Source organism: Corvus moneduloides, chromosome 3 (genome assembly GCF_009650955.1).
Source record: "Corvus moneduloides isolate bCorMon1 chromosome 3, bCorMon1.pri, whole genome shotgun sequence".
NCBI classification, from domain to species: Eukaryota; Metazoa; Chordata; class Aves; order Passeriformes; family Corvidae; genus Corvus; species Corvus moneduloides.
Window position 1 is genome coordinate 76,266,520 of NC_045478.1, and position 24,393 is coordinate 76,290,912.

General features: G+C 38.9%; 1 protein-coding gene across 1 annotated transcript in view; it reads left to right on the plus strand.

Moving 5' to 3' along the window:
* Positions 1-7,955: 7,955 nt before the first annotated feature.
* Positions 7,956-24,393, plus strand: part of ERO1B (endoplasmic reticulum oxidoreductase 1 beta) — a 29,754-nt gene continuing 13,316 nt past the window's right edge. Inside the window, exons 1-6 of the mRNA XM_032102257.1 lie at positions 7,956-8,197; positions 12,592-12,711; positions 16,223-16,306; positions 16,731-16,772; positions 20,946-21,028; positions 22,899-22,972. Of these exons, the coding sequence (XP_031958148.1) occupies positions 8,099-8,197; positions 12,592-12,711; positions 16,223-16,306; positions 16,731-16,772; positions 20,946-21,028; positions 22,899-22,972 (502 nt within the window). The 5' untranslated portion in view covers positions 7,956-8,098. The remainder of the gene's footprint in view (positions 8,198-12,591; positions 12,712-16,222; positions 16,307-16,730; positions 16,773-20,945; positions 21,029-22,898; positions 22,973-24,393) is intronic.

Here is a 24,393-nt window from a genome sequence, read left to right on the forward strand (position 1 = left end):
CGGTCCCACACACGGCCGTCCCGGGCGCGACGGCCGCCGGGAGCCCGCATTTCCCAGCGGGAAATACCGCGCTCCCGCGGACACGTCGGGGTAAATCCTCCGTGCGGGAGGTGCTCCCCTGTGTGAAAACGCCGTGTTTCGCTAAGACCTCAGTCACGGGGTGTAGGTACGGCTCGTCACTAGTTTGGATCTAAAAGTGAGCTGCTTCAGCAGTATGAAATCAAGTGCTCGCTCTCCTGTTCTTGAGGACATTTACGCGCGTAAATCACTGCCTTCCGACAGAGAAAGGCAGTCTCCATTGGGGCTTAAGGTGCATCTGCGGGTGGCTCAACGTGCACGGACAGAGTTTACAAACGCAAGTACTGCAAAACAACAATCAAAAACTGCACTGGTTCCTCACAGACATTCAAATTTCTTCTTATGCTACAGGCACATCCGATACCATGACAATGTTAAATCTTTGGGTGTAATTGCTTTGGAACCCCACTGTCATCTCTGGCAAATTCTCTCACTTATGGTTTCGATGTAAAGTAAAACAGGCTTCCTAATTGGGGTCTGTGCGTGAAATCACTCTCTAAATAAGAAATATTATATATTTCTATTTATTGTACAATACAGCAAAAGAAGCCGGGACAACTGAATTTGCCATTATAAAGATCACATTTCTGAGCCACCTGGCTCATTTATTAAAGAGGTAAATTTACAGACATTTACATTTACAGTTTTGTTCCACTGAGAGAGCTCCAATTCAGCCAACTGGCTTGCACTGGCATAACTAAAAGTAGTCTTTGGTCCATAAAGCATTAAAATGGAGTGCTTTTCCACGGATTATTTTCCATCTCTCATGCATGTTACAAATAATAGTCTAAAAAAAGTGATAAAGATTAAATTGTTCTTATTTTCAGAATTTCAACTGATGAGAGTAGCTGTCATCCTGTTGTCACAAACAAGTATTTCTCAGATCACACTGCAGCCTGGAAAGTGGCGCGGGGGGGGGGGGGGGGGGGGGGGGGGGAAATCCACCACCCCACCTGTTATTTGATTTTTCACTAACATCAGTAATATTGATGTTTTTCAATGATTCTCTTACTGAATTTCATTTGAGATAAAACTCATTTCATCTAAGATAAATGGAGGCTTGGCCACTGGGTTATACACACAAACACATATACATATCTCTGCATATCTTAATCTCCAAGGTACAGCTAACAGATCACTAAGATTTCTGCAATTCATGATGTGTAAAAAACAAAGAAATTTTTTTTTTATGCATATCATTGGAGTCCAGCTCTTCAAGGGGTCGGTTGACTATCATTTCTTCCACATTTATATTAAAATTCATTCTCAGAGAATAGGGGCTTACTTTAAAAAGGTAACACCAAATCTAATTAGAAATAAAGCTACTCGTTCTGTGTGTTTCCCTAGATTTCTTTAGTGGCACAATGTTTTTGGTGATGGATAATTAGGCTGACAGCAGAAGAAGTGTATTCTTATCTATACAGATCTGCACAAATGCTAGACTAATAATTGGAGTCTCTTTTATAACTGTGAGGAGTGACATAGCCACAGTAAAGCTAAAAATGTTCTAGATTTTAAACCTGTCAAATTTATGCTTCAATCAAATGAATGCCATGTCTATCCTGAGGACCTCCATGTAGGTATTATCTCTGTGTGCGGTTCAAAAACTACTGGACTTAACCCCAAAAGTAGACATAGTGACTGCAAAACCTTTGGGGAAATATATTTACAACCTACATAAAAATGTATCCATTGATTTCCTTCCAAATATCCCTAGTGTACTATTGTTATACAGATGGCTGTAAACAGCAGAAGGCTACAAAACATTGGTGTTGGGGGCTAAGTCAGGTTTTACAATCAACGTGGCATTTACTCTTCTCATAACTTACAACCTGGAATCTTCCTACATTAGGATTAAAAAGTTAGTTCAGTAACCAGTAACAAAGTATTTTTAGTGGAACAACACTTGTGCCAGCAGCCAAAACTGGTTAATGTTGTTCAAAATAATGTCTTTAAGAAGTATACCTATACATTAGATTGGCTTTTCAATTTGAAGCAGATCAAAAAAAAAATTTACAAAGTAGTCTTTAAAATAATGAAATGTAATAATGGAAATGAATAGTCTAGATAATATTACTGCTTTAAAACTTAGGTTAGTCATCATCATTTAACAATTTTCCATAGTACTGAAGGAAGAGACTGCAATTACTTACAAGTATCTCTAGAGCACTGTTAACAGTACAGATGAATTTGGCTGTTGCATGCCTGTTCTTGTATCATTCTTTAATGGGTGTCGTAGAAATCTTTGTTACTTAGCTAACTGACCAGTGCAGAAAGCCAGCAATTATTTTGGCAAAATTAAATACAACTGTATCATAAAAGTTAAGTCCAGAATGAGATAACTTTAAGCAACAGCGTCCCATAGAATGCTGGACTAATTTTCTCATCAAATTTCTAAACCTAAGTACTATCTGTATCTTATCTTGCTGTGACCCTATAAGCTACTAAATTCAGCATAATTATTCATAATGGGAAGAGATCAGAATTTTGTAAATTTCCACTCAAATGCAGAATTAATAATTTCAAATAGTTTTCACAAATCAAGTCTACGCAGATCTCTTCTCACTCCTTTCCTCTTGGCCCCGTCAAAAAACCCGGCCATGTTTGATGAGGACAGAGGCTTTTCTCAAAGATCCACAAACTATCTGGTAATATATAGCTGGAGAATTTATTGTCTGAAATAGCAAATAATACACAGTCTCAAGAGGCTTCCCACCTCCTAAGCACAAGACTGCAGACAAAACCATGGACAATATATTCCTCTCCAGAAAAATATTACTTCTATATCCCCACAAAAAAAAAAAAAAACAAACTCAAAAAACCAACAACAACCACCAAAAAAAACCCCCAAAAAACCCCAAAAAAACCCACCACACAAAAACTCAACGAAAACAAAATATTTTTTTCCAGTTGATCCTCTGTAGTTTTTCCACATTGAAATAGAGAGCTTTTGTTCCAGATCACAAATGCTACTAAAACACAGTGGATCAGTAACATTCCCCGTGCCTCGACACGGGTTGCCAATAGTCATGGTACGTGTGGGCCTGCCAGAATCGCATGGCAACCTTGTTTATTCTTCCTCATCTGTTTGCTTTCTACATTTCAAACATCTTCACTTAAGGAAGTTCATATTGAGTAAGATACTTCTATGTCAACATAAACTCTTCATCCCTCCTGTATTTCAGTAGATTTAGGAAAAACCTCCCTGCATTTTCTCTCCCAATATCCTATAGATAGTTTTTTAACTGTCAGCAGCTTCAGAGTGGTGCTAGAAAATTTCTTTCAAATTCTGAGACTACTTTGGAGTAGGAATAATTAATCAGCAGCTAAAAAGTTAAAACTACTTTCTCTGCCAATAATGATACTGGTTTGCTCTTTTACAGTTCTTTTACAGGAACATCACGATTTTGACATTTAATTGACAGAAACAGCACTATATGGAGAAAATGTAAGAAATGACACACACCTAGACCATCTTATATAAGCCTGTGGATAATTTGTTTGCCTGCCAAGACTGCATGATATGGAAATGTTCCCACCACTGTGGGAGCTGTGCTGTGTCCAAGTCAAACATACACCACAGAAACAGTGAAACCTTGCTTTCTCTAGGTTGACGTGTTGAAACTGAGCCTAATACAATTGATTTCAGGCTGTAGCTTATGCCTCTGCAGGGACATTAGCACAGTCCCCCCGGCTGGCTTCTTGTTTCCATAAGTGTACAATTTAGATGAGATCTATACCTCATGGTCAGATTTGCTGACAGATAAGCACGCACACAGAAAGAGCAAGTGCACAAATCTTAGGTGTTTTTTTAAACAAGATTATGTATTTTCATCAGACCCACTATACTCAGAAGTTTTACAGAGTGAGTAGACTCACTCCTATATTAGCATTTCTTCTTAAAAATTATAGGTACTACAGGAATCAATAATACTCCATAGAATACTTCTACTTTTCATTCAGATCATGCTCTTATAGACTACACAATGTACTTTGTTAACATCCAGCTGTAACACACACAAGAAACATGGAAATGACACAGGTGTATAGCTAAAATTTGCAGTTAGTTTTTCACTGCCTACAAAAACTTCCTAAAAAATGTACTTCCTCCCTGTAGCTTGCTATTCTTTATTTTTTACTGTGTTCTATCTTGCTTTTTTCCTCATAGTCATTGTGAAAATATTGCTGTATTTTCTTATTAAAAATTATCTTTTTCCCCACTATACTGAATTTGACATATTGTTTTGCCATTTACAGACCACACCCCTGCAATAACCCTAGACATCCCCAGGTACTTTTCAAAAGTTATTTGCACCCAGTGCCACAGACATGAGCATATGTTGTGGCTTTCAGGCAGACATCAGTAGGTGAGAACAAGATGTCAATGAGGCATGACTTGCAAGGAAACATAACTTGTATCAGACCTAAAAACAGCAGGACAGAACAGGGGTGAGGGTGTACAAGCTCTTCATGGTAGGAGGCCTGACAGACCACAGAACTCATGTGCCCTGGTGCTTGACTGCTTTCTGTACTTACATCAGGTGGCTTACTGAAAGTTCTTACCCACAGCTGTGCCCTGCTGTATTATTAAATCTAGACGACCACAAGATGTTCCATGGCTCAACAGGCACTGCCCTCCCACTGCTGCTGTTTGCCAGACTTAAACAGAAGTTTGTGACATATTGATTCCTCTGGTTTACTCTCCTAAGTTTAGGAAGGACTCATTCAAAAGTTAATTTGGAAAAATAAATAAAGGCAAAAGTTTCAAGGGCAAAAAGCTTCAAAATAAAAATCCACATTTCAGATTACTGAAATCTAGTTCATGAACTTGACAAAGCAGCTGGGATTTACCAAGTTTTGCCTAATGTGAAATGTGAAGCCACCCTGTTTTACCATGTATGCTCACTTAAATCAGTCCATAGTAATCTCTAAGATCCATTTTTACACTGTTGATGCCCATAGGTCATTATTTCTGTCTACAACCAGAGTCCATAAACTCAATTCTGGCAAATAAGAGCTGGCTAAAAAGCACCAATGGAGGTAATACAATAAAACTTGCAGGACTTGATCAGTTTCAGGCCAGAGGCAAGTTTGGTAATTGCAGATTTGCTGCATCCACTAAAAGACGGTCTCTCTCTGGTGCACCCAGATCTCTGCCCACTCTAGAGAACATCACAGAGTCATGCAGCAGAAGTGACTCTGATGTGCTTTACTTAATTCTTGTTTAAGAATACAGAATAATGTTGTTAGTTCCTTTGTTCAAGGCTTTCTTTGCTTGCACATACAAAGAAAATGTTAGTGCTTGTAAATAAAACTGTCAACATGTGTATCAGCAGCGCATATTATAAAATCACAGAAGATGTTTGTTCTTATGACAACCACACTGAAAAATTATATATATAGTCCAGACTCTTCATTACCCCAGCAACCTGTAAACTGTGATTATCCCTCTCCCTACTAAAGGCTTGTCCTCAGCCCTTGCTAAAATTTTATAACATTGTGGCAAATTTCTTTAAAAGAAAGAGGGTTAGTAGGCACTACAGCTTTGTAATATGCTGTTGGGTTTTGATTGCAATTGTAAGACTGCTTTTTCTGCAGATGTTTCCTGAAACTGATTTCACAAAGAAATCCTATATTAGGATTTTTATGTTCGGGGGTTTTTAAACATTTTTATACCACTAGCAAAGTAGCATTCATAGATTTAAATTGACACTAAAACATAAGACTGAAAATACCCTAGTGTTTAGAAAACTGTGTTAAGCTACATTCAGGTCTGTTATAGTAGATAATATTTATGTATACAAGGAATAGGTTTTTTTATTGCCTCTTAAAATTATCCATTATATACTTCTGACAGCCAATTCCTTATCCTTCTAATATGGCAGTAAAAAGCTAAACTACAACTGATTTTGGAGACAAGCATTTCAGAGATGAAGAAATAAAGTACCCTCTGTAACTAACATAAAGTGTTCTGAACTGAAAACAGAGTGAACACTATGACTTAAAAATATGATAGTTTATTTCTAATTTGTATAGTCCTTTATGTAGCCCAAGAGTGTGACAGTGCTTGATTCTTCCAAGGTTTTAGGGCTTTTCTAAATACACGTGATGGAAACTTTTTTCCAGAATCAAAGGTACAAAATGTAAACAAATACAATGAATTCAACTTAATCTGTTGAACAGAAACAGTTCCTTTGTGAAAAGTACAAACCTCTTGTGATAAAGTATGGAGTACTGATACTGAGAGCAAACTATGGCAATGTAAACATTAACATTAGCTGTTCTGACATTTCTTCTCAAAATGTCTAGCAAACGTATTGCTCCACTGATGCTGGAAGTAGGAATAGGTTCTTATTTAGTCATCTGTTCCCAAATTATGGTTGTACTGCCTGTACTCGAGAGAGGAAAGAAAGGAGCAATTACATCATCTCTCTGGAACCAGACTGACAAACTACTGCCTACCTCATGTCATGGTCTCTGTGATTCCTAGACACCATCCCTTCGAGGCATTTTCAGCAATGCAAAACTCTGGCCCCTTAAGGACAAATGTAATGGAAAGCTAATTTAAATTAATTTGTAAGTAAATAATAAAGGTCAATCTTAAAACTTTTAAGCTCTCTGAAGTAGTTATCCCAAACTTAAAGCTTGTCTCCACACTCTGGTAAAGGAGTATTCTCCAACTGAAAGGGTGTAAGAAGAACCTGAGTTAGCATCTGAATTGAAAATAAAATCCTAATTTCAACAACCCTGCACATTAAATCAGTGCAACACTCATGTTTTTCACAGGAATATGACTTTTTGCAATTCTTGAAATGAATCACAGATAAACATTTAACTGTTGGGAGCAAAAGATTGGTTCTGAGCTGCCCCAACAGTGGGAGCAGGGGGTCCTGCAGCCCTGCCCAACTCACCCACATAGTGCCAGTGCAGCATGGCCCCAGCCCGCGGGGTTATACTGGGATATAGTGGGCCAAACTGGTTTATACAGGTCTGGACTGGGTTGTATGGATTGGACCAGATTTAGACTGGGGTTATAGGGGGATGTGCTGGGACATACTTGATTTGTTGAGTCTAGAAAAGAGGAGAGTGAGGGGAGACCTCATTGTGATCTCCAGTATCCTCACAAGGGGAAGTGGAGGGGCAGGTATCGCTCTCTTCACTCTGGTGACCGTGACAGGACTCAAGGAAAAGGCCTGAAGCTGAGTCAGGGGAGGTTTAGGCTGGTATCAGGAAAAGGTTCTTCACTCAGAGGGTGGATGGGCACTGGAAGAAGTTTGGACAACAAGAAGAGTTTGGACAACACTGTTGGGTGTCACTCTTGGGGATGGTGCTGTGCAGGGCTGGGAGTTAGACTTTGATGATCTTCGTGGGTCCCTTCCAGCTCAGGATATGATTCTATGATACCGAGCTTAACCGGCTGATACTGCCTTGGCCTGGGTTATACTGGGATGGACTGCGATATACTGGCCTGGACTCAGTTTAGGCTGGGTTAGACTGGTTTATACGGGTCTGGACTGGGACAAACTGGTTTCACAGCGCGCCGCCTCCGCCGCCGCGCCTCGCGCGCCCCTCCTCACGCGGCCCTGCCGGCGCCGCGCGCACGCGCCCAGCCGCCCCCGCGCGCGCCGCCGCCACTTGTTTTGGAGGCGCGCGTGGTCCTCTCCGATTGGGCGCCGGCGCCCCGCCCCGCCCCGCCCCGGGCAAGGGAACTACATCTCCCGGCGTGCCGCGCGGCGGCGGGCCCGGGAGCGGCGGGCGCTGGAGCAGGGTGGCGGCGGCGGCGCCGCTGCTACTTCGCGAGAGGAGCCCGGGCGCGCGCGGCGCTGCCGCGGACAGGTCGCGGTGAGCGCGGCGCCCCCGCCCGACGGGTCCCGCCGCCCGGAGGAGCGGCCGCGCCGGGAGGAGACGCTGCCGCCGCCGACCCGCGGCGCGTCCCTTTCCTTCCTGTGCCGGCGGCGGCGGGGCGAGGGCTGCCCCCTCCTCCGTCAGTCGCGGCGGCGGCGGCAGCAGCAGTAGCAGCATGAGCGGCGGCGGTGCCGGCCGGAGCGCGGCGGCGAGGGCACGGCTGGCAGCGCGGCTTCTGGTGGTGCTCGGCTGCGTCCTGACACCGGAGGCCCAGGTAGGAACCGGCGGCTGGCGGGGACGGTGCGGCGGGGTGGGACGGCAGGGAGCAGGAGGGACCGTGGCTGGGCAGGGATGCCCGCCGGCTGTGGGTAGGGCTGCGGAGCCCTTCCGGAGGGACCGGAGGGCAGAGGCGGAAGGTGAAGTCACTTCGGGGGATCGTGGGCAGAGGGCAGCTCTGGGCCGTGTCTTCCGCAGGCTCCCCGCGGAGAAGTCGAGAAATCTGTTGCTGGTGCCTGTAGCACACGTCCTTCCCCTTCCGTGCCCTGTGGCTGGCACTTGCCGGGATCCAGCCTGGGGCCGGTGCCGCCGGTCTGTGGGGAGAAGTTGGTTGACCTGGGAACCACAGGTAGCACCAGTTAGTGGGATGTGTTGAGAAGCTCTGGGTTGGCTCACGCCCGTGGCTTCAGGCAGAAGCTTCGGTGCTCTGATGAAGTCTGTGAGAAGCCATATGTTCAATGGTGATGCCAGTGCCCGGGCTTGGCTTGTGCTTAGGTCGTTTGTCCACATTTCAGGCAAGAATGAGAACGCTCCTCCTTCCTTCTGTAAACTGCCTTCACAGCTTTAGGACAAGTGTCTGTAGTTAGGAGCTCACTATTCATCCACCGTGTGACCGTGACTGAAATGATAGTTGGTGTCAAGTAGGAGAGGCTTTCAGCTGGGCCAAAGACGTTGGAGTGAGTTTATAGAGGAATACACAGACCACGTGAAGCAAAGCTTGTCCTCCGGATTATTATTTTTCTTATATTTTCTAAATTTCTGCGTTGTATAACATGCTATACTGTAAGTAGCCATCCAAGGTGGTGATGACAGTAGCATAGATAACTTTAATTGCAGCTTTTTTGGTAGTAAGTTGAGGTTGTCTCCAGTTTAAAAATCTAGTATTTTAGTAACTATTTTAGCATAACTAAATGCTAATTGAAATAAAGTTCTTAAAGAAGCACTTAGTAAAGTGGCATGGATTTTTTTGCACTGCTTGGCAGAGAGATTGGTTGTTGCTATTTCATAAAATTGTTAGCATGTTGTGTTCAGAGTTTGGCTTGTGCAGAGAAAGGTAAGCTAGCCATTAGTTCTCGGAGTCATGTTACCTAGGGCTGTTCTCTCATTCTGCAGCTATGGCAAAGTAGAACATCTAAGGAAAAAAACAAGGTGTCCCAGGTGATCTTCTAATTGTTAAAGCAATTAAAGTACAATAACCTGATAACACTAATAAGGTTGTTTATATGAATAGGTTGCTTATTTTTATATACATTCATTCAGGTTTTTCTTAAAGTACTGACTGTGTTTCTCTTTCCAGATTTCATAAGGAGAAATTGATGCAGGTTGGACATTGACCTTTTCTTCTGAAAGGTTGATTTATCTTGGAGAAGATAAGTTAAAAGTTTCACTTCTCCAGTATAGCTCTAATACCTGTTTAAGAGCTAAACTAGATTTGACAGTACTTTGATAAGCATATTGGAAATGTAGAAAAAATAGCAGCTTTGCAATCTCAGGTGACTTCTTGAACACAAATTATAGTAGGCTAATGCTTTTAGAGTTTATTGTAGAGTTCAAAGTAATTAATAGATGGAAAGAAATCGTGATACTTGTGCATTGTAATAAAAGTGTGATAACTTACAGTACAGTTTGACTTTATATTTGTGGACTAAGTTAACTAGTATAGTTTAATTTAAAAAGGCAAAGTACAAATTGTGTGAATAACAAAGTAGGTCTTGCAATACATAGTTTTAACCATGTAGTGCAATGTTCTTATTTTGATGTCTCCAGTTTGAAAAAAAGAAATCATTAGAAGATCCAGGTATTGACAAAAATGGAATAATTTTCTGCATGTTCTTGGAGTGTTCCAAGCCTGCACTTAGGCTAATTAAAAAAACCCTCTAACTGGAGTACTCGAAGCCAGTGTTGCTGTTGCACTACTGTGCTGTGAACTGACTCCACTGCTGTGCAGTATTACTGTTTTATATATGCTGTTAAAGTATTTTATAAATTGTGATTTGGTACAGATATAGCTTAGTTTAATTTTAGAGCATGCTTTCCAAGGAAGCATTGATTTTGCTATTTTATGTATACAGGGAGCTAACTGTTCCAGTTCTGAAAATGTTGTGAGAAAAAGAAATGGAGAAGTTAGTTTGCTTGCTTACTCTGAATTATTTTTTCTCTTCATAATTTCCTAGATAATTTCTAGTTTTTGGGGAGGATTCATTTCTGAAACTTCATTGATCTAGGTAAACTGTTCTGAGTTTTCAAAGATGTTCTTAGAATTGAGATATTAGTTAAATAAAAAGGCTGAAGCTTTTTATTGTTCCGTGAGGATTTGACACTGAGTGTAACTATTGCATTTCTCTGGGACATTTTTCCCCTGAAAAAGCATTTTCCATTTTGCATAGATGGTAAAATTATTTTTGTAAGCAGTGGATAGTCTTATGTACTGGTCATCAAAATAGTTTCCTACTCTTTATCTTCTCAGTTCAAAAAAACTTTATTTTATCATCCTATTAATACAGTCCAGTAATATTTGAGCAAAATGTTTAGAGTTATCTTTTTGCCTTTTTATATTACAATGAAATGTTATGCTGTTTGCTTTGTGGTATGGTGTTACCTGTAAGGGCTGCACCTTTACAGATTCCTGCCTCTGTGTGATCAATAAGAAAATTTGGAATTTTTAATCGAATTATTATAGATTAAAATGCATGGGAGTTTTATTTCTGGAATAACAAGTTTTTTCTTCTGGCTTTGAAGCTGGCAGTTATGTGGGCTGTGAAAAACCTGTAATTACACATTGGCTCTTTGTTAGTTCTTTGCCCAGGTTTGAAGTCAGATAACATTAACAAGGCAAGCATAACAGCAGGAAAAAATTTTGGTTAAAGTAACTTTCCTGAAATTAGTTTTACTTCATTGCCATATCTGCTCTACAGAATTGTGACAGCCTGTTTAGTGTCTCAAGAAAAGTAGGATGTATGTAAGGTGAATTTTCCATTTAAGTGCTTTATTGCCATATCCTCACCTCTTTATTCTCGCAGAGAGTTGGGGGAAATCCATTTCCCAGGCCTCCTTTATGCTTCATAAAGAAGCAGAAGCCTACAATTTGGTTTCTAGTGGCTTTTGTACATCAAGCTTGGTTATATAAGGGTATCTGTTTTGTAAAGTACAGGAGTGATTTATCATGCATAAAACAGATTAGATGATTTCATAATCTCATCTGTGTGAAGTCTGTGGAGGAAAAAAAGCCCAAAAATCTTTTTTGTCTCCTTTTGCGCATAACATTTTAATAGTTAGAAGTTCTTCTAATCCCATGCAAGATATAAGATGTGTGGGAATTTCTATTTTAAATACATTCTAGGCCATCATGGATGTCAATGAATTTCCTGTGTGGCTGAAGAATAGAAGCAGTAAACACCAGTGTTTGGTTCCATTGCCTTAATGTGGTCTGAAGCCTTCAGACATGTCTGTAGCAGTTTAAGAAGCTATGCCTAAAAGAGTTCATTTAGATTTATTGAAATTTATCATTCATAGAATCACACTTTCAGTGTTTCCACCTTTCCATCAGACACTGCCAGGGTCTGAGCAAGAGTGTTGCTGTAGCCTAGTCTACGACGTTAGTTGGAGCTGTCCTCTCTGCTACACGCACAGTCCTGCCTTCCATTTCTGTGTTGGCAGTAGAACTTCTGCACTTGTAGTGTGCTGCCTTTCGTAGAGGTGGTCTTAACCTAGTGCAGTAGCAGTACAGCTTGCTGTCCTAGCAGAAAAAGAGGGATGAGACCTGGAAAAGACATACTCAGTTTCATGATAGATTCACAGCATTACAATATAGATCCCTGCACTTGGTTTTCCTAGTATTTTTTTGTTGAATTTATTTGTGAAATTACAAACTTCTTGGGCACAGAAGAACCTAAACTCCTTTTCCTTATGCCTCTAAGGAAACTGGATGGAGTGTTTTCACACTTTGAGAAGAAATATGAAAATAAGATGACAGTGTGTGATTGTAGGGTTTTTTTAGGCAATTCGACTCATGAGCATTTGGTAGGAGAATACTTGATATGCAACTCTGCTAATATACCACATGTTTGTAATTTGGAAAAATCTTGTTGCTCATTCTGCAGAAAGTTCTATGTGCTGAAAGTGTCAACAAATTTCAGGGATGAAATTGTTCATCTTGCTAACATTGATTCAGCATTGCATTTAGAGGTGGGCTTAAGCTCAAAAAAGTTCTGCAGTCTTACTTTGAGTTTGTGAGGTATATTAGAGAGTATTTTAGTGATGAGAAATATTTGCTATGGAACTATATTTCACTCGTATTTCTTTCAACTACCATCTTTTTCTCTTTAAAGGATTTTTCTGCAGTTAATATTCTACTTCTATATTAAAAACAAATGTTTATGTATTTTTCAATAGCTCACAGGAGTCCTAGATGATTGTTTATGTGACATAGAAAGCATCGATGACTTCAATACTTTCAAGATCTTTCCCAAAATCCAGAAACTGCAAGAACGTGATTACTTCAGATATTACAAGGTACACTTAGAATGGTGTTTTCCTGAATAATTTAAATAAAATGCAGAAAATATACGAAGGATTGCATATTAAGTCAACTTGCTAGTGTTAGGCTGTCTATTAGAAGCCCACAGCTCTTTAATTTGGTTGAAGCTGGTTTTCAGTCCCTGACAGTTGTGTTGGTAATAAGTCTTGTTTGCTGTGTTAATCCTGGAGTCAGTGACAATAGATCATGACCACTTTCATTCAATTGATAAGGGGTAATTTTAAAGATAGTGCCTTTGTACTGCTGCATCTAGGAAAGGATCATATATTAGCAGTTTTCTGACAGCATGCAGTGCTTATCTTCTAAGAAATGTGTATAATTTGAAATGGAAATATTGCAATGACTTGCTTTTCTTGTAAGTTGCTGTCTTATTTCTGATTTAGTGTTTCCTATCTAGACAACTGTTATTCCTTTGAAAAATAGGTAAAACTTTCCTTTTTCAAGTAATATATAATATCACTCTTTATTACTTGAAGCATTTTTTTCTCTGTATTACTATCTGATGCACGAATGAGGATCTGAAGCCTGATACTCCTGTTTTCAGATATGCTTAACTTAAAAATGAAGTTGCATTTTGGCTGAGCTAATCAGATGGCTGCCTGCCACTGGAAAAACATGGTTACACTCCTCTAGGGCAGCATCCTGCCCCTTTGCTACTTTTAGCTCTCAGTTAGGCCAATGCATCTCTTTAACCTGGTGGATATTTAGTTTGGGTGTTTCAGTTTGTCGTTTGGTAGGGGATTTCGTTGGTAGGGTTTTGTTGATTTTGTTGGGGGTTTTTTGTTGGTTTTGGGTTTTTTTTCACCTCAGGATGTAGAAAGTCATCTAGCCGACCTGGAATTGGACAAATATTAAACTTTTGCAAGATGGGGTTATGAGTGTGCAGGAGAAAAGAGCACTAGACTCCTCCCTTTCTAGCCTGAGCAAGCAGTAATGTGTAACTGCAGCCTGAATCTCCTGCTACATGATAGAGTTCTAAATTCGCTTTTCAGGAGAAACAGGATATGTGCGACTTCAGTACTAATACATCACATAGCAGTGGTAATGAGATTCTCCAGAGGCAATAGAAAAATACAAAACAAAGTATGCGAAGATGAGGAGCAACAGGTATATGAGACTTCACACAACAGTAATTTTATTCTGCAAGTTTAGAGCTTATGTGCATTTCAACAGCAGTTCTGCAGATCATACTCTAAAGGTGTATCACAATCCTGCCTCATCTTTTATACTGATCTTCCTAATAGATGGGCAGATCCAAGGGCCTGTGTGCAGTGCACCCAGCACCACACTTCACTTAGTACTTCCAGTGGTGGCAGGGAAGAATTTGTGTTGAACAAGTGAACTGCGTAAATCAGTCAGAATGTTCTTCACCCTTTCCTGTTTGAATAAGCAACAGCTTTTTTGATATCCCTGTGCAGAATGTTGGAAGTGCTTTTAAGCACATAAATGAATGTGAGAATTGTGAAGGTAGGTGTCATGGTTTAGGAGTGGTACTCCCCAAATCAGTGCCCCCACTGAACCATGCACCACTCACTCTTGTTCCCCTGTTTTCCTCTCCCTCTCCATGCTATGTCAGGATGGAGATGAGAATTGGAGGCACAAAAGGTAAAGATCATGGGTCCATATAAGAACAATTTTCTGGAAAGAGCAGTGAAATAAGAAAATGAACAGTAACAGCAACAGTACTAATGAGAGAGGGCATAAGAAAAGAAATTATTCACATAGAGGGGAAAAAAATAATAGACAATATCAGGTGACTCTCTCTGCTATGTTTTCTTGACTGGAAGGAACTCCTTCTCCCTGGAAGACAGTCCCTTTCCCCTGCCCCTGGCAATGATGTGAGGTGTTATGCAAAAACCTTCAGGTCCTAGCCATGCCCTCTTTCGGTTACTGCAAGTATGAACCCTGACCTGGCCAGAACCAGGACATTATTCAATGATCATCTAGGTCAGCTACAGCATAGGGGGAATATACTTGTTCTTGGAGTGAAAACACTCCTACTCTGAAGTAATTGAATTTGTAATAGGAACTTGGATTGTGAACTTTTGTAATTTCTGTCACAGTATTCCTATTGTGCTGCTAGTTCAACAGCCATAAAATAACTCAAACCTTAATGTATAATACTGAATGGATGAGGTAGTTTTTACACAAAGGCCAGAGAAAACTTCATAAAGTCTTGCAGAAATTGTGCTAGGTGGTTTCTAAATAGTACAACAGTTCTCAATGAAAGAAATAAAAATTTGTCTCTTTAGTTTTATACATCAAAACACACAAACTGTGGAAACCTCATGATCAAGAATCTGTCTTTTGATTTGTGGAAGGACTGAATAATACTCTGAGTGATAATGATGAAATCCAATACCTCATAGCCTGAAGAAGATAGGATGGTCTATGTAGACAGTACATGATTGGTATTGATTAAAGTGCAGGTGCTATACAACCTCATTTTGTGTGTGTACTGGTTTTTGGTGCTCTTCAGTCATTCTGGGACTAGTATATCTTGATTTGTATGTGTTCTTTCTGAATTAATCTGCTGTTTAGGCCGTGGTATTTTATTTATATAGTTTATATTAGTTTATTTAGTTTAATGCAGTTTATATTTATTTATATTTTACACTATATAATATAAATATATACTATTGTATAGTATGTATTTATATTATATAGTGTAAAAGCAGTGGCTGCCTAGTTACTTACATCTTCCTCAGTGTGTAAGCATTTTTTATTGTGAGAGTTTACTTTGAAGAAGGTTATGATTTAACTATGTTAGCTGGTCTTTTTTTGGTAGAAATTGGTAGGAGGCAAAAGTTTTATATAATAGGTCTTATTGTGAAGGTGAAGTGGAATGTAAAACTGTTTTGTGCTTTATTTAAAAAAATTTGAGGGAAGGAGTACAAAAAATAATTGTACTTTTTTTTCTAGGAATGTTATTTGTGCATTGAATAGAGGAAATGGGGGGGGGAAGCAACCTAAAATCTCTGCTTTTGTTGTATCTGTGCTAGCAAGGTTTGAGCTGTAAAGAGAAGATGTTTGTGATCACTTCTAAGAAGTTGTACCATCTGCTAAATGTCTTGTCAGGGGTTTTTTGACTAAGGAATCTCTTTAACATTTTAAAATAATAATCTGTTTTTAGTCTAATTTTGAAATCCAAAATCGTCCAAGCACTTACTTGAATTAGTAAATTTTACTAGTGAGAGATTTAATTTTTGCTTTAACATACTATGTGTTTGTGTTCACTCACTGGAGACCATTATCATTAACAGTTTTACTGCACAAAGCTTCAGCTTATGTAGTTAGAGAGAGTAATTAGAAGAAACCAAATGACAGACCAAACCCCTCCAAAGCCCCCTAAACTTAAAGTACTTAATATAACACTTTTTCGTTGTATCCTCTCCTTTAATTTAAAGGATTTCCTGATACTGAGAGCTTTCTTCTACAGATGTCTTATGTAAGTGTTGTTGTAAACTTCTGGTTTTGTGTGTTTAGGTCAACCTGAAGAGACCATGCCCATTTTGGGCTGACGATGGCCATTGTTCTATAAAAGATTGTCATGTAGAGCCTTGTCCTGAGGTATGGATCAAATAATATATTTATTATGATATATAATAATATCAAATAATATAAAAAGGGGGTTTTGGCTTAAAATTTGCCAATTTGCGGTGGCTAGTACTATAGTAACAATGTTTACTAATGAGAACTTAAATTTAAATAAAAGTGACAAAATTCTTTTCCATCCCAAAAGTAGAAATACGACCAAAATATTTTAAGGTCTTACTCATTTTATGAACAAAGCAGGTAGCTTCAAGAATAAGTCTCTTCTAAGCTCTAGCACTGTTTTGGATATAACATGTTGAGAAGCTAAAGGAGCAAATTAATTTTTCAAAAAACAAGTTTGCTTTGACCTCTAACCTATGTTAGATAATTGGTAGGTTTTTATCAAGCATAAACATTTCTATGAACAGTGTAAAAGCTGTGATTTATTTTTTGTTTTTAGAGCAAAATACCTGTTGGAATTAAGGCTGGGAGTGCTAATAAAGTAAGTACCCCTTTATTTTCTAAGTTCTTTCTATTTTTAAAAAATCTTAACTTTATAACAGCTGTGTGACTCTTTAGTACAAACCTTCAGTGTTTGCATACTGATGAAATAGTTAAGATACCTGATTGATGTGGCTTTACCTTTTTACCTTTATGTGTAGTAGTGTTTCTGACATAGCTGGTACGGTCATGTCATTTTGAGTCTGTCATTGCTGGAGAGATGATGCAGACTGAATCAATGGATGATGGGGGACTGCACGGCATAGCCACAGAATGACTGGTGCAAAATTGTTGCTTCAGTTCTGTGTACAGGCCACCTTCTAGAAAGCTATAGGCTAAGGTGCACAGAGGCAGTAGCAGTGCAGTCTTTTTGAAGAATCATAAGTAATCACAACATCTAATATTAAGAGAACTGAAATGATTACATGTAGTTCTGCTAGGTCTTATTTTCAAGGGGTCATTAGTCCAGAGATTATTTGGTCATTAGTCTAAAGACAGTTTAGGCCAAAGTGGCCAGTGCAAACTTAAGAAGTCAGTCTGTGCTGTTGGCTTTTGCTTACTTCTCTCCAAGTCATCCTTCCTAGATCACCAAGTGATCTTAGTAAAGCCAAAAAAAGTAGAGAGGCTATATATGCCTAGGAAAGAGGTCAGAGCAGAAAGACTAATAACCACCCACCCACACATCCCAAACACAGTCCCCAAGAATGAGGATTTTAGCAGTTGATGGGATAATGGTGCCCAAATGAGAGATCTTCCTGAGTGCCTCGACTGTGTTGTAGATACTTACACTTGATTAACATATTATATCTCCATCCCCCCCCAGTGCTTTCTACCTCACTTGGCAGACTAAGTGTAGTCCACCATATCATAAAGGACTTATGAAAAGGACTGTTGGCATTAGGTTTAGACCTCATGCCAAGAAACATTATCAGAGATAGCTGAAATAAATACTTCATTGTGAATTGATGACTTGTGTCCTGCTGTCTTGAGCAGTACAGGCAAGTCTGTCTAAGCTTTAGCTCAAGAGGAAGTCGTGTTTCCTTTATACATACATTGTTAACTCACTCTGAAGTAAAGACTGCCTCTTCATTTAAAGGTTCCTGGTTATCAGAGAAGAAAAATCTTTCTCACTGACATAACTTAACTGTCAGTCAATTCACCATTCCAGCACAAGCAGCAATAGTTGTTCTGAAAAGCTGACACTGTCTCTGGGCAGCAGATCTTGTGTTTTAGCTGAATAATGTGTTGCCAGTTCTTTTTCATTGACTCTTTTATCTTCCAAGCTTGATTGTAGAGAAGATGACTCTTGAAATAGCATAATGCCTCCTAGAGAGAGGGACTGCAAGACTTTAGACTGTTTTAGAAAGGATTCTTGTAGCAGGCATTTGAGCTTCCTGATTGATTAATCTTGAAAGCCATAAATAAGCTGTTAAATAGTAACCAAGGGTATGCTGTTCTTTAGATACTTCACATAAGCATATCAAATTGGATTTAGGAAGTGAAAAAACAGATGCCTTTTGCTGTTACCACAATAAATTGGGATAGCTTCTTTGGGAAGCTGCCATTTGCTGTGTGTTTGCTACAGTGGTTTCCTTTGAGTTGCCTTGTAGGTTGTTGAAACCAGCTACAGTACTCAAAGTTAGGCAATTCTGTACCTTTAATCTGCAGTAGAAGACACTAATGCGTGCTGCTTTTCTGTTAGAGAAGCAAATATTTCTGGGGGAAAATTGTCATCAGAACAGACATAAATCTTACCTGTGCCATTTTCTTACTTCTTATGGTTCAGTTAAAAGATCTTTCTTGGAGCCAATTAAAAATCTACAATCTCATTTAATATCCTTTTAAGGAAATATAAAATTTGTTTTAGTATGAATGTTTTGTTTCAAGGACTGGGCAAGTACTGTGCTATTAGCCTGTGCTAATTTCCCATTTGGGGGAGTCTTGCACCTTATGGCTAATCCGCAAAGTACTGGGTTAACAAAAAAAGGGTTTTTTTCCCCAAGGACATACATGTCCAGTTTCTCTCTTTCATCCTGATAGTGTTTATCTTGGAAAGCTGAAAATAAACAAAGGTGTTGTTAACAGTGAGAATTATAATCTCTTGAATAGATATACTCTTGGTGGAATCCTGCAGAGAAGTTTTCTGTGGCTTCTGTCCAGTTTCCCTTTGCCTTTCTCTCCTTGTGTAGAGGAGCTTGTAAACTTCTAGCTTTATTTAGGCTTTTGTGGGGGATTTTTTTTTGTTTGTTTGCTGAACAATGATGAGAACGGTTCTTTTGAAAGCTCATCTAGCTGCAAAGACCAAGGTTACACTTGTACAACTTCCCCATAGGAGTGCAGTTAGCAATAGAAGATGTCTTTTAAATTCTTGACACCACCATAAGCCTTTTGAAATAGTGCTGTAGAGGCAAACAGTAATTTCCTTTTCTATAGTTCTGTTTCATTTGAGTGGTGAATGCATATTTTGGGGCTAGACATTAAAGCTGTATTAATCTTCCAAGCACGGGACAGGATGCAGTAACTCAAGGTTACAACATGTAACTTTAATTTACTTCCTGCCCTTCTCTTTTCTGTTTTTTTTTCCAGTAACTGGTCTTAGGAGATCCTGGTTGTCAAGAACAGATGTTTTGTCCTGATCTTGTCAGTGGTCACAGAGCACTGATCCAATAACTGTTCCTGTTAAACACTAAGGAATAGGGAAAGCTGGAAACACATTTTGAGACTTGTTCATTTTGTTGGAAATTTAGGATTATAATCTTGGCAGTAACCTTTTTTCACTTCAGGGTAGGGATTGGTTTGCAACTCTAGACATGCAGAATGTTTACTTCAGCATCTCAGTATGTTATTTCATCAGCAGTATCTATTTCAGTCTAGGTTAAAGCCATTCCTTGTTCCCATTTTTCCGTTTAACATCCATACAATGCTGAAGAATGAGGTCCCATGCCTGTCAAATCCAAGAAAATTGAGTGAGAAGTTCCTTCTAGAGTAAATATTTATGGACACGGCCCCTAACAAGATTTAAATTTTTTGGTTTTTTTAATCTCCTTCGCTTCTTTGGTCTTCAGTAGGTTCTGCTGGTTTTCTTTATGTTGGTTCAGGCAAATGCATTTTTAAAAAGCAACTCATTTTGCTTATTCATCTGAACAGTTTTAATTAAATACTATCTTTTTTGAGAAGTATCGTGATACGTATTGTGGTGGTACTTTGCCTCTGGCATCTTGACCACAAGACTGTCCTCAGAAATGAATTATTCTTTGTTTTAAAATTTATCATTTATTTATTTTATTAATTGACTTAAGGCTTAGTCTGGAAAAAACACATATTCTCACCCCCCTCCGCCCCCCCCCTCCCATCCAAAAAGCCCAAAGAGGAGGAAATTTAGTTTATCTTTTAAGAGAGCACTGCTAGTACCTTTTATGTTCCAAAACTTAGAAGAACATTTTGAGCTTTAAGCTGACAGACTTAAATTCCCTGCTGAAATAACCATATTATTATAGAATAGTGGAATTTAATCTTTAATTCTTCAAACATTTTCCTTAGAAATGTTCCAGAGGTAAGTATTTTAGTGGATTACTTTTTAAGAAATACTTTAGAATCAGAGTTCATCTTACATATTTCTATTCTATCTTTAAAATAAGTAAAATTTGAGTCTTCCAGACCTGTGCACATCTGAAGCAAGCCAGTGAATTGGATTAAATGAAACATGAGGGGGAAATGGCCAAAACTAATAAATATACCTACTGAAATAACCAAGGAAACTTGGGGTAGGATTATACTTGCAAAAACAAAGTATGTTTATAGGTATAGTGCTGCATGTCTTTCAAGGTCCTTTTATGAGACTGTAAATAAGTATCTGAAACACTTATGTGGGTGTTTCATAACAAAAGAACTCCATTTCATTTAAACAAAAGGCAAAACAAAACTTTGACATCTTTAGCTGAATTCCCTGTAGTAGTTAAATTCACAGAATGAAATCAGCTTGATGAACTTAAGTGGAAAAAAAAAAAAAAAAATCAAAGTAAGAAATGTTCCATAATCATATACTGCTTCTAGAATAAGAGGGGTTCCCTTAATACTAGGGTGTTCACTGCTAAACTTAGAAATCCTTTCACAACACCTGTTCTTAGAGGATTTAAGTAATTCATTTGCATATTAAATATGACTTTTCTTACAGTATTCAAAAGCAGCAAATAATTCCAAAGAATTGGAAGACTGTGAGCAAGCTAACAAGCTGGGAGCAGTTAACAGTACCTTAAGGTATGCTGTTATTTACATCAACAGTACCAAAATAGTAAGAAAGGAACATTTTAATTTGTCTGTCTGGTTTTGGCAATGTGCTGGTTTTTGTTCTTCATTCTTTCCATAACCCATTAGAAAGTAAATGTGAAATGATGGAAGAATATCTGAAGGCTAAGGTGTTAAATGATAAGTAGACCTTTTTTGTTGTTGTTTAAAGTACAATTTTATATTATTTAAAAGATGTATCTTAAAGCATCAAGAGTCAGAAGAAACTTGCAAATAAAAGCACTGCTTTTCTCTACTCTTTGTTCTTGACGACTGTGATGGATTAAGGGGTTTTGTCCTGCTTTGTCCCACTGTTGCACTGATGTGCCTGTTTGTGATCATTCAGTGAACCAGATCAGGGAGTTGAGTTACTTTTGTTGTTGGCAAAGTTATTTTTAGCTTGGATCAATTGTCTCATCTTGCTTATTGCATGGCACTTTCAAGGTTGGGTGGGAGGAATTCTGCAGGATGGTGTTGCCCCTGGGTACAAAAGTGTGTGGAACAGCATCTAGAAAACATAGCACTCTGCTGGATTCCCCACTTTTGAAAAACAGAGATAGAAAAATCAATTCTTCACTGTTGATGGAGGGATGTGGTGTCTTTGCCCACAATTTTCAGCAGTTCTCCCTGGTAAAGATGTTGAAACTCTTTCTTGTGCCACAAAAACCTGACTGTTTCTGCCTGGTGTGTGGTGTTTTAGGGGAAATAAGAAACTATGAATTCTGTTCCATTTCTGTAAGGCAAAAGAATGTGAGATTGGAAATGGACAGCCAGAGATAATGCCTTTATGAGAGTAGGACAGATGATTAAAGTTTGGAGAGGACAGGTAATGGATCCTTTATGTGGAGGAGGAGTTTGTGCTTTGCAGGAAAATCTCCATGTTTTCGACCTAGCAGTGCATCATCCTCTTGGTTTTGGGTTATTTTCCTTTATAAGTTGTATTTCTTGTGGTTATCAAATCTTGTCTGTTGGTAATTACCACAGAATTTCCTCACCTAATGCCTAGTATAAAGTCTCCTACTGTGATTTGGCAGAAGTTTAGAAATGTATCTTGTTGTTGAATTGCCTCTGTTTGTAGAATTGAGATGGTACTAATTTGATCAAACAGAATAGGTTGTTTTTGTTGTTTCAAGGTGCCTCACTGCACCCTGGAGCAGAGTTCCCAATCTTAACTTTGCTTACATTTTTCTGTCAGGAGTGTGGCATCAGTAGTTCAGTGCTGCATGCAGTCGTAGAAGAAAGGTTTTGGCACTGTTTGTGTTTCATAGTGTGGGAACTTCAAAGTACTTGTCTCTCTAGTACAGTGCACCTTTGAAAATGCTAGAGTGAGTGGAATACCATTATTATTAAAATGGCTTAGGACAAATCATATTCACAGAGTCTTTAGCTTAAAGAGGGATTTAGACATTTATTCTCCCAGTAAAAAGTAAGGCACTAACTATTGTAGGTTTCATTGAAAGTTCAGGTTATGAAAACAGGGTGATTCCTCCCTCCCCTACCCTCAAAGTGACAGCTGCTAAAGTAGTACTTTGAAATGTGTTAAAAATATATTCTGTGAACATATTTTCCCAAGTTCATACTGGAGGAAGAGAAGCCACTGCACAGTTTGTTCAAATAATGGTGAAATCTTTGCCTCAACATTAAGGTGACTTTTGAAAGTATTGCAGTTGATGCTTGTTTGAATTTTTGTGCAATTAACAAGGGGTAACTCCATATATCCTCAATTTTCAGATATACTAACTCAGAATGAACTTCCAAGCTATATGTGGGTTGTATTTCTTTCAGAAGCTCTTATTGGTGTTGTTTATTTAGAAGTTTAAAATCAAATTTTTTTTCCCCTCAGTAACCAAAGTAAGGAGGCTTTCATTGACTGGGCAAGATACGATGATTCACAGGATCATTTTTGCGAACTTGATGGTAAAATGTTTAAGCTTTTTCAGAGTGCTTGTTTTATTTGGTGTCTCATAAAAATGCAAAAGATCATGGTTTCTCTACAAATAACCATTTTTAAAGTTTTAATTTTGCCTTAATCGACAGAAATGTGACAGTTCGTATCATGCACACAAAGTGCAAATTTTTTGCAATTTTACAAGAAGTGTTTGGTAGCCTACACAGTGCACATTCACTGTTACCTCCTTTTAGTATATTGAGAGATATTTATGTAAATAAAAAAGACAACAAATGGGAGGGGGCTAACATTTTTTAAAAAGCTTCTTACAGAAAAATTGCATCTAGCACAAATATAAGACAAAGGCTTGCAGCTGATTGTTTCTTACTACTCTATTGTTTTGTTGCTATTCTTCTGTGCTTGGACTGAGTTTATTCCCCTTCTGCTCTTGCAGTTTCCAAATGATCTCTGCACCCATGTTTGTAAGGACTTTCTTATTGTTAAAACATTAGGGTACTGGATTGTGTCTTTATACCACGTATGTGAGTCTTTATTTGCTTGTAATGTTCAAACCTCAAAGGAATGTTTTCCAGACAAATGTGAGAATTGCCAACTTCAGGATTGACTATTAAAGTCCTTTTTAATAAACACCTTAGGAAGCTTTCTATACTAGGAATATTTAGGGCATAATGCTAGATGTTTTCATCTACCTTTGGACTTATGTTTGCTGTCACCTGAGAAAGTAGCAGCTGCAGTGGACTTAGCAGCTGCAGTTCTCTTTCAGCACTTCTGCTGCATCTGATCTGACCACTTTCTATATGAGCTGTTTCTATAATAGCTGATGAGCATTACTGTAGATCTGAACTGTTATATGAAATTATCTGCTGTCTCTACTATCTTCAAGTTGTCTACATACATTTTTTAGTAGTACTGAGCTGTGAAAGGTATAGTTGAGGAGCATTTCTTTGAGAAGTAATACTAACTTAGTAGTTCCTGATTCTAACTCCATCTCTCCTTATATCATGCCCTGCTGAAGGAGGATGTCCCCAGCTGTGTTCTTGCAGTGTGGTGGGTTTTTTTGTACTGTCTCTGGTGTGCATCTTTCTGCATGGTCAGCCGATTAGGCTTACCTAATAGCGGGAAAGTAAGTTGCCATCTCCCAGCCACTGCCCACACTGTTGTGATGAACTGGCTTGTCGAGTGAGTTTGTGATCTGGAGCAGGGAGAGTGAGAGAGAGTAACTACTGGGAGTCATGGGGAGGAAGTAGAAACCCTTGCTCTCTTCTTCTCTCTTCCTGTTGGGCTTAATGATAAACTAGATAAGGGAATTGATCTAGCTGAAAAAACTTAGTAACCCGGGTCAGCTTTCTGCCTTTCTGTTGTGTGGCTCCACAGCGCACATAGACTTAGTTGTATGTGGATAACAAGAAGAAAAATGGACCCCGAAGTA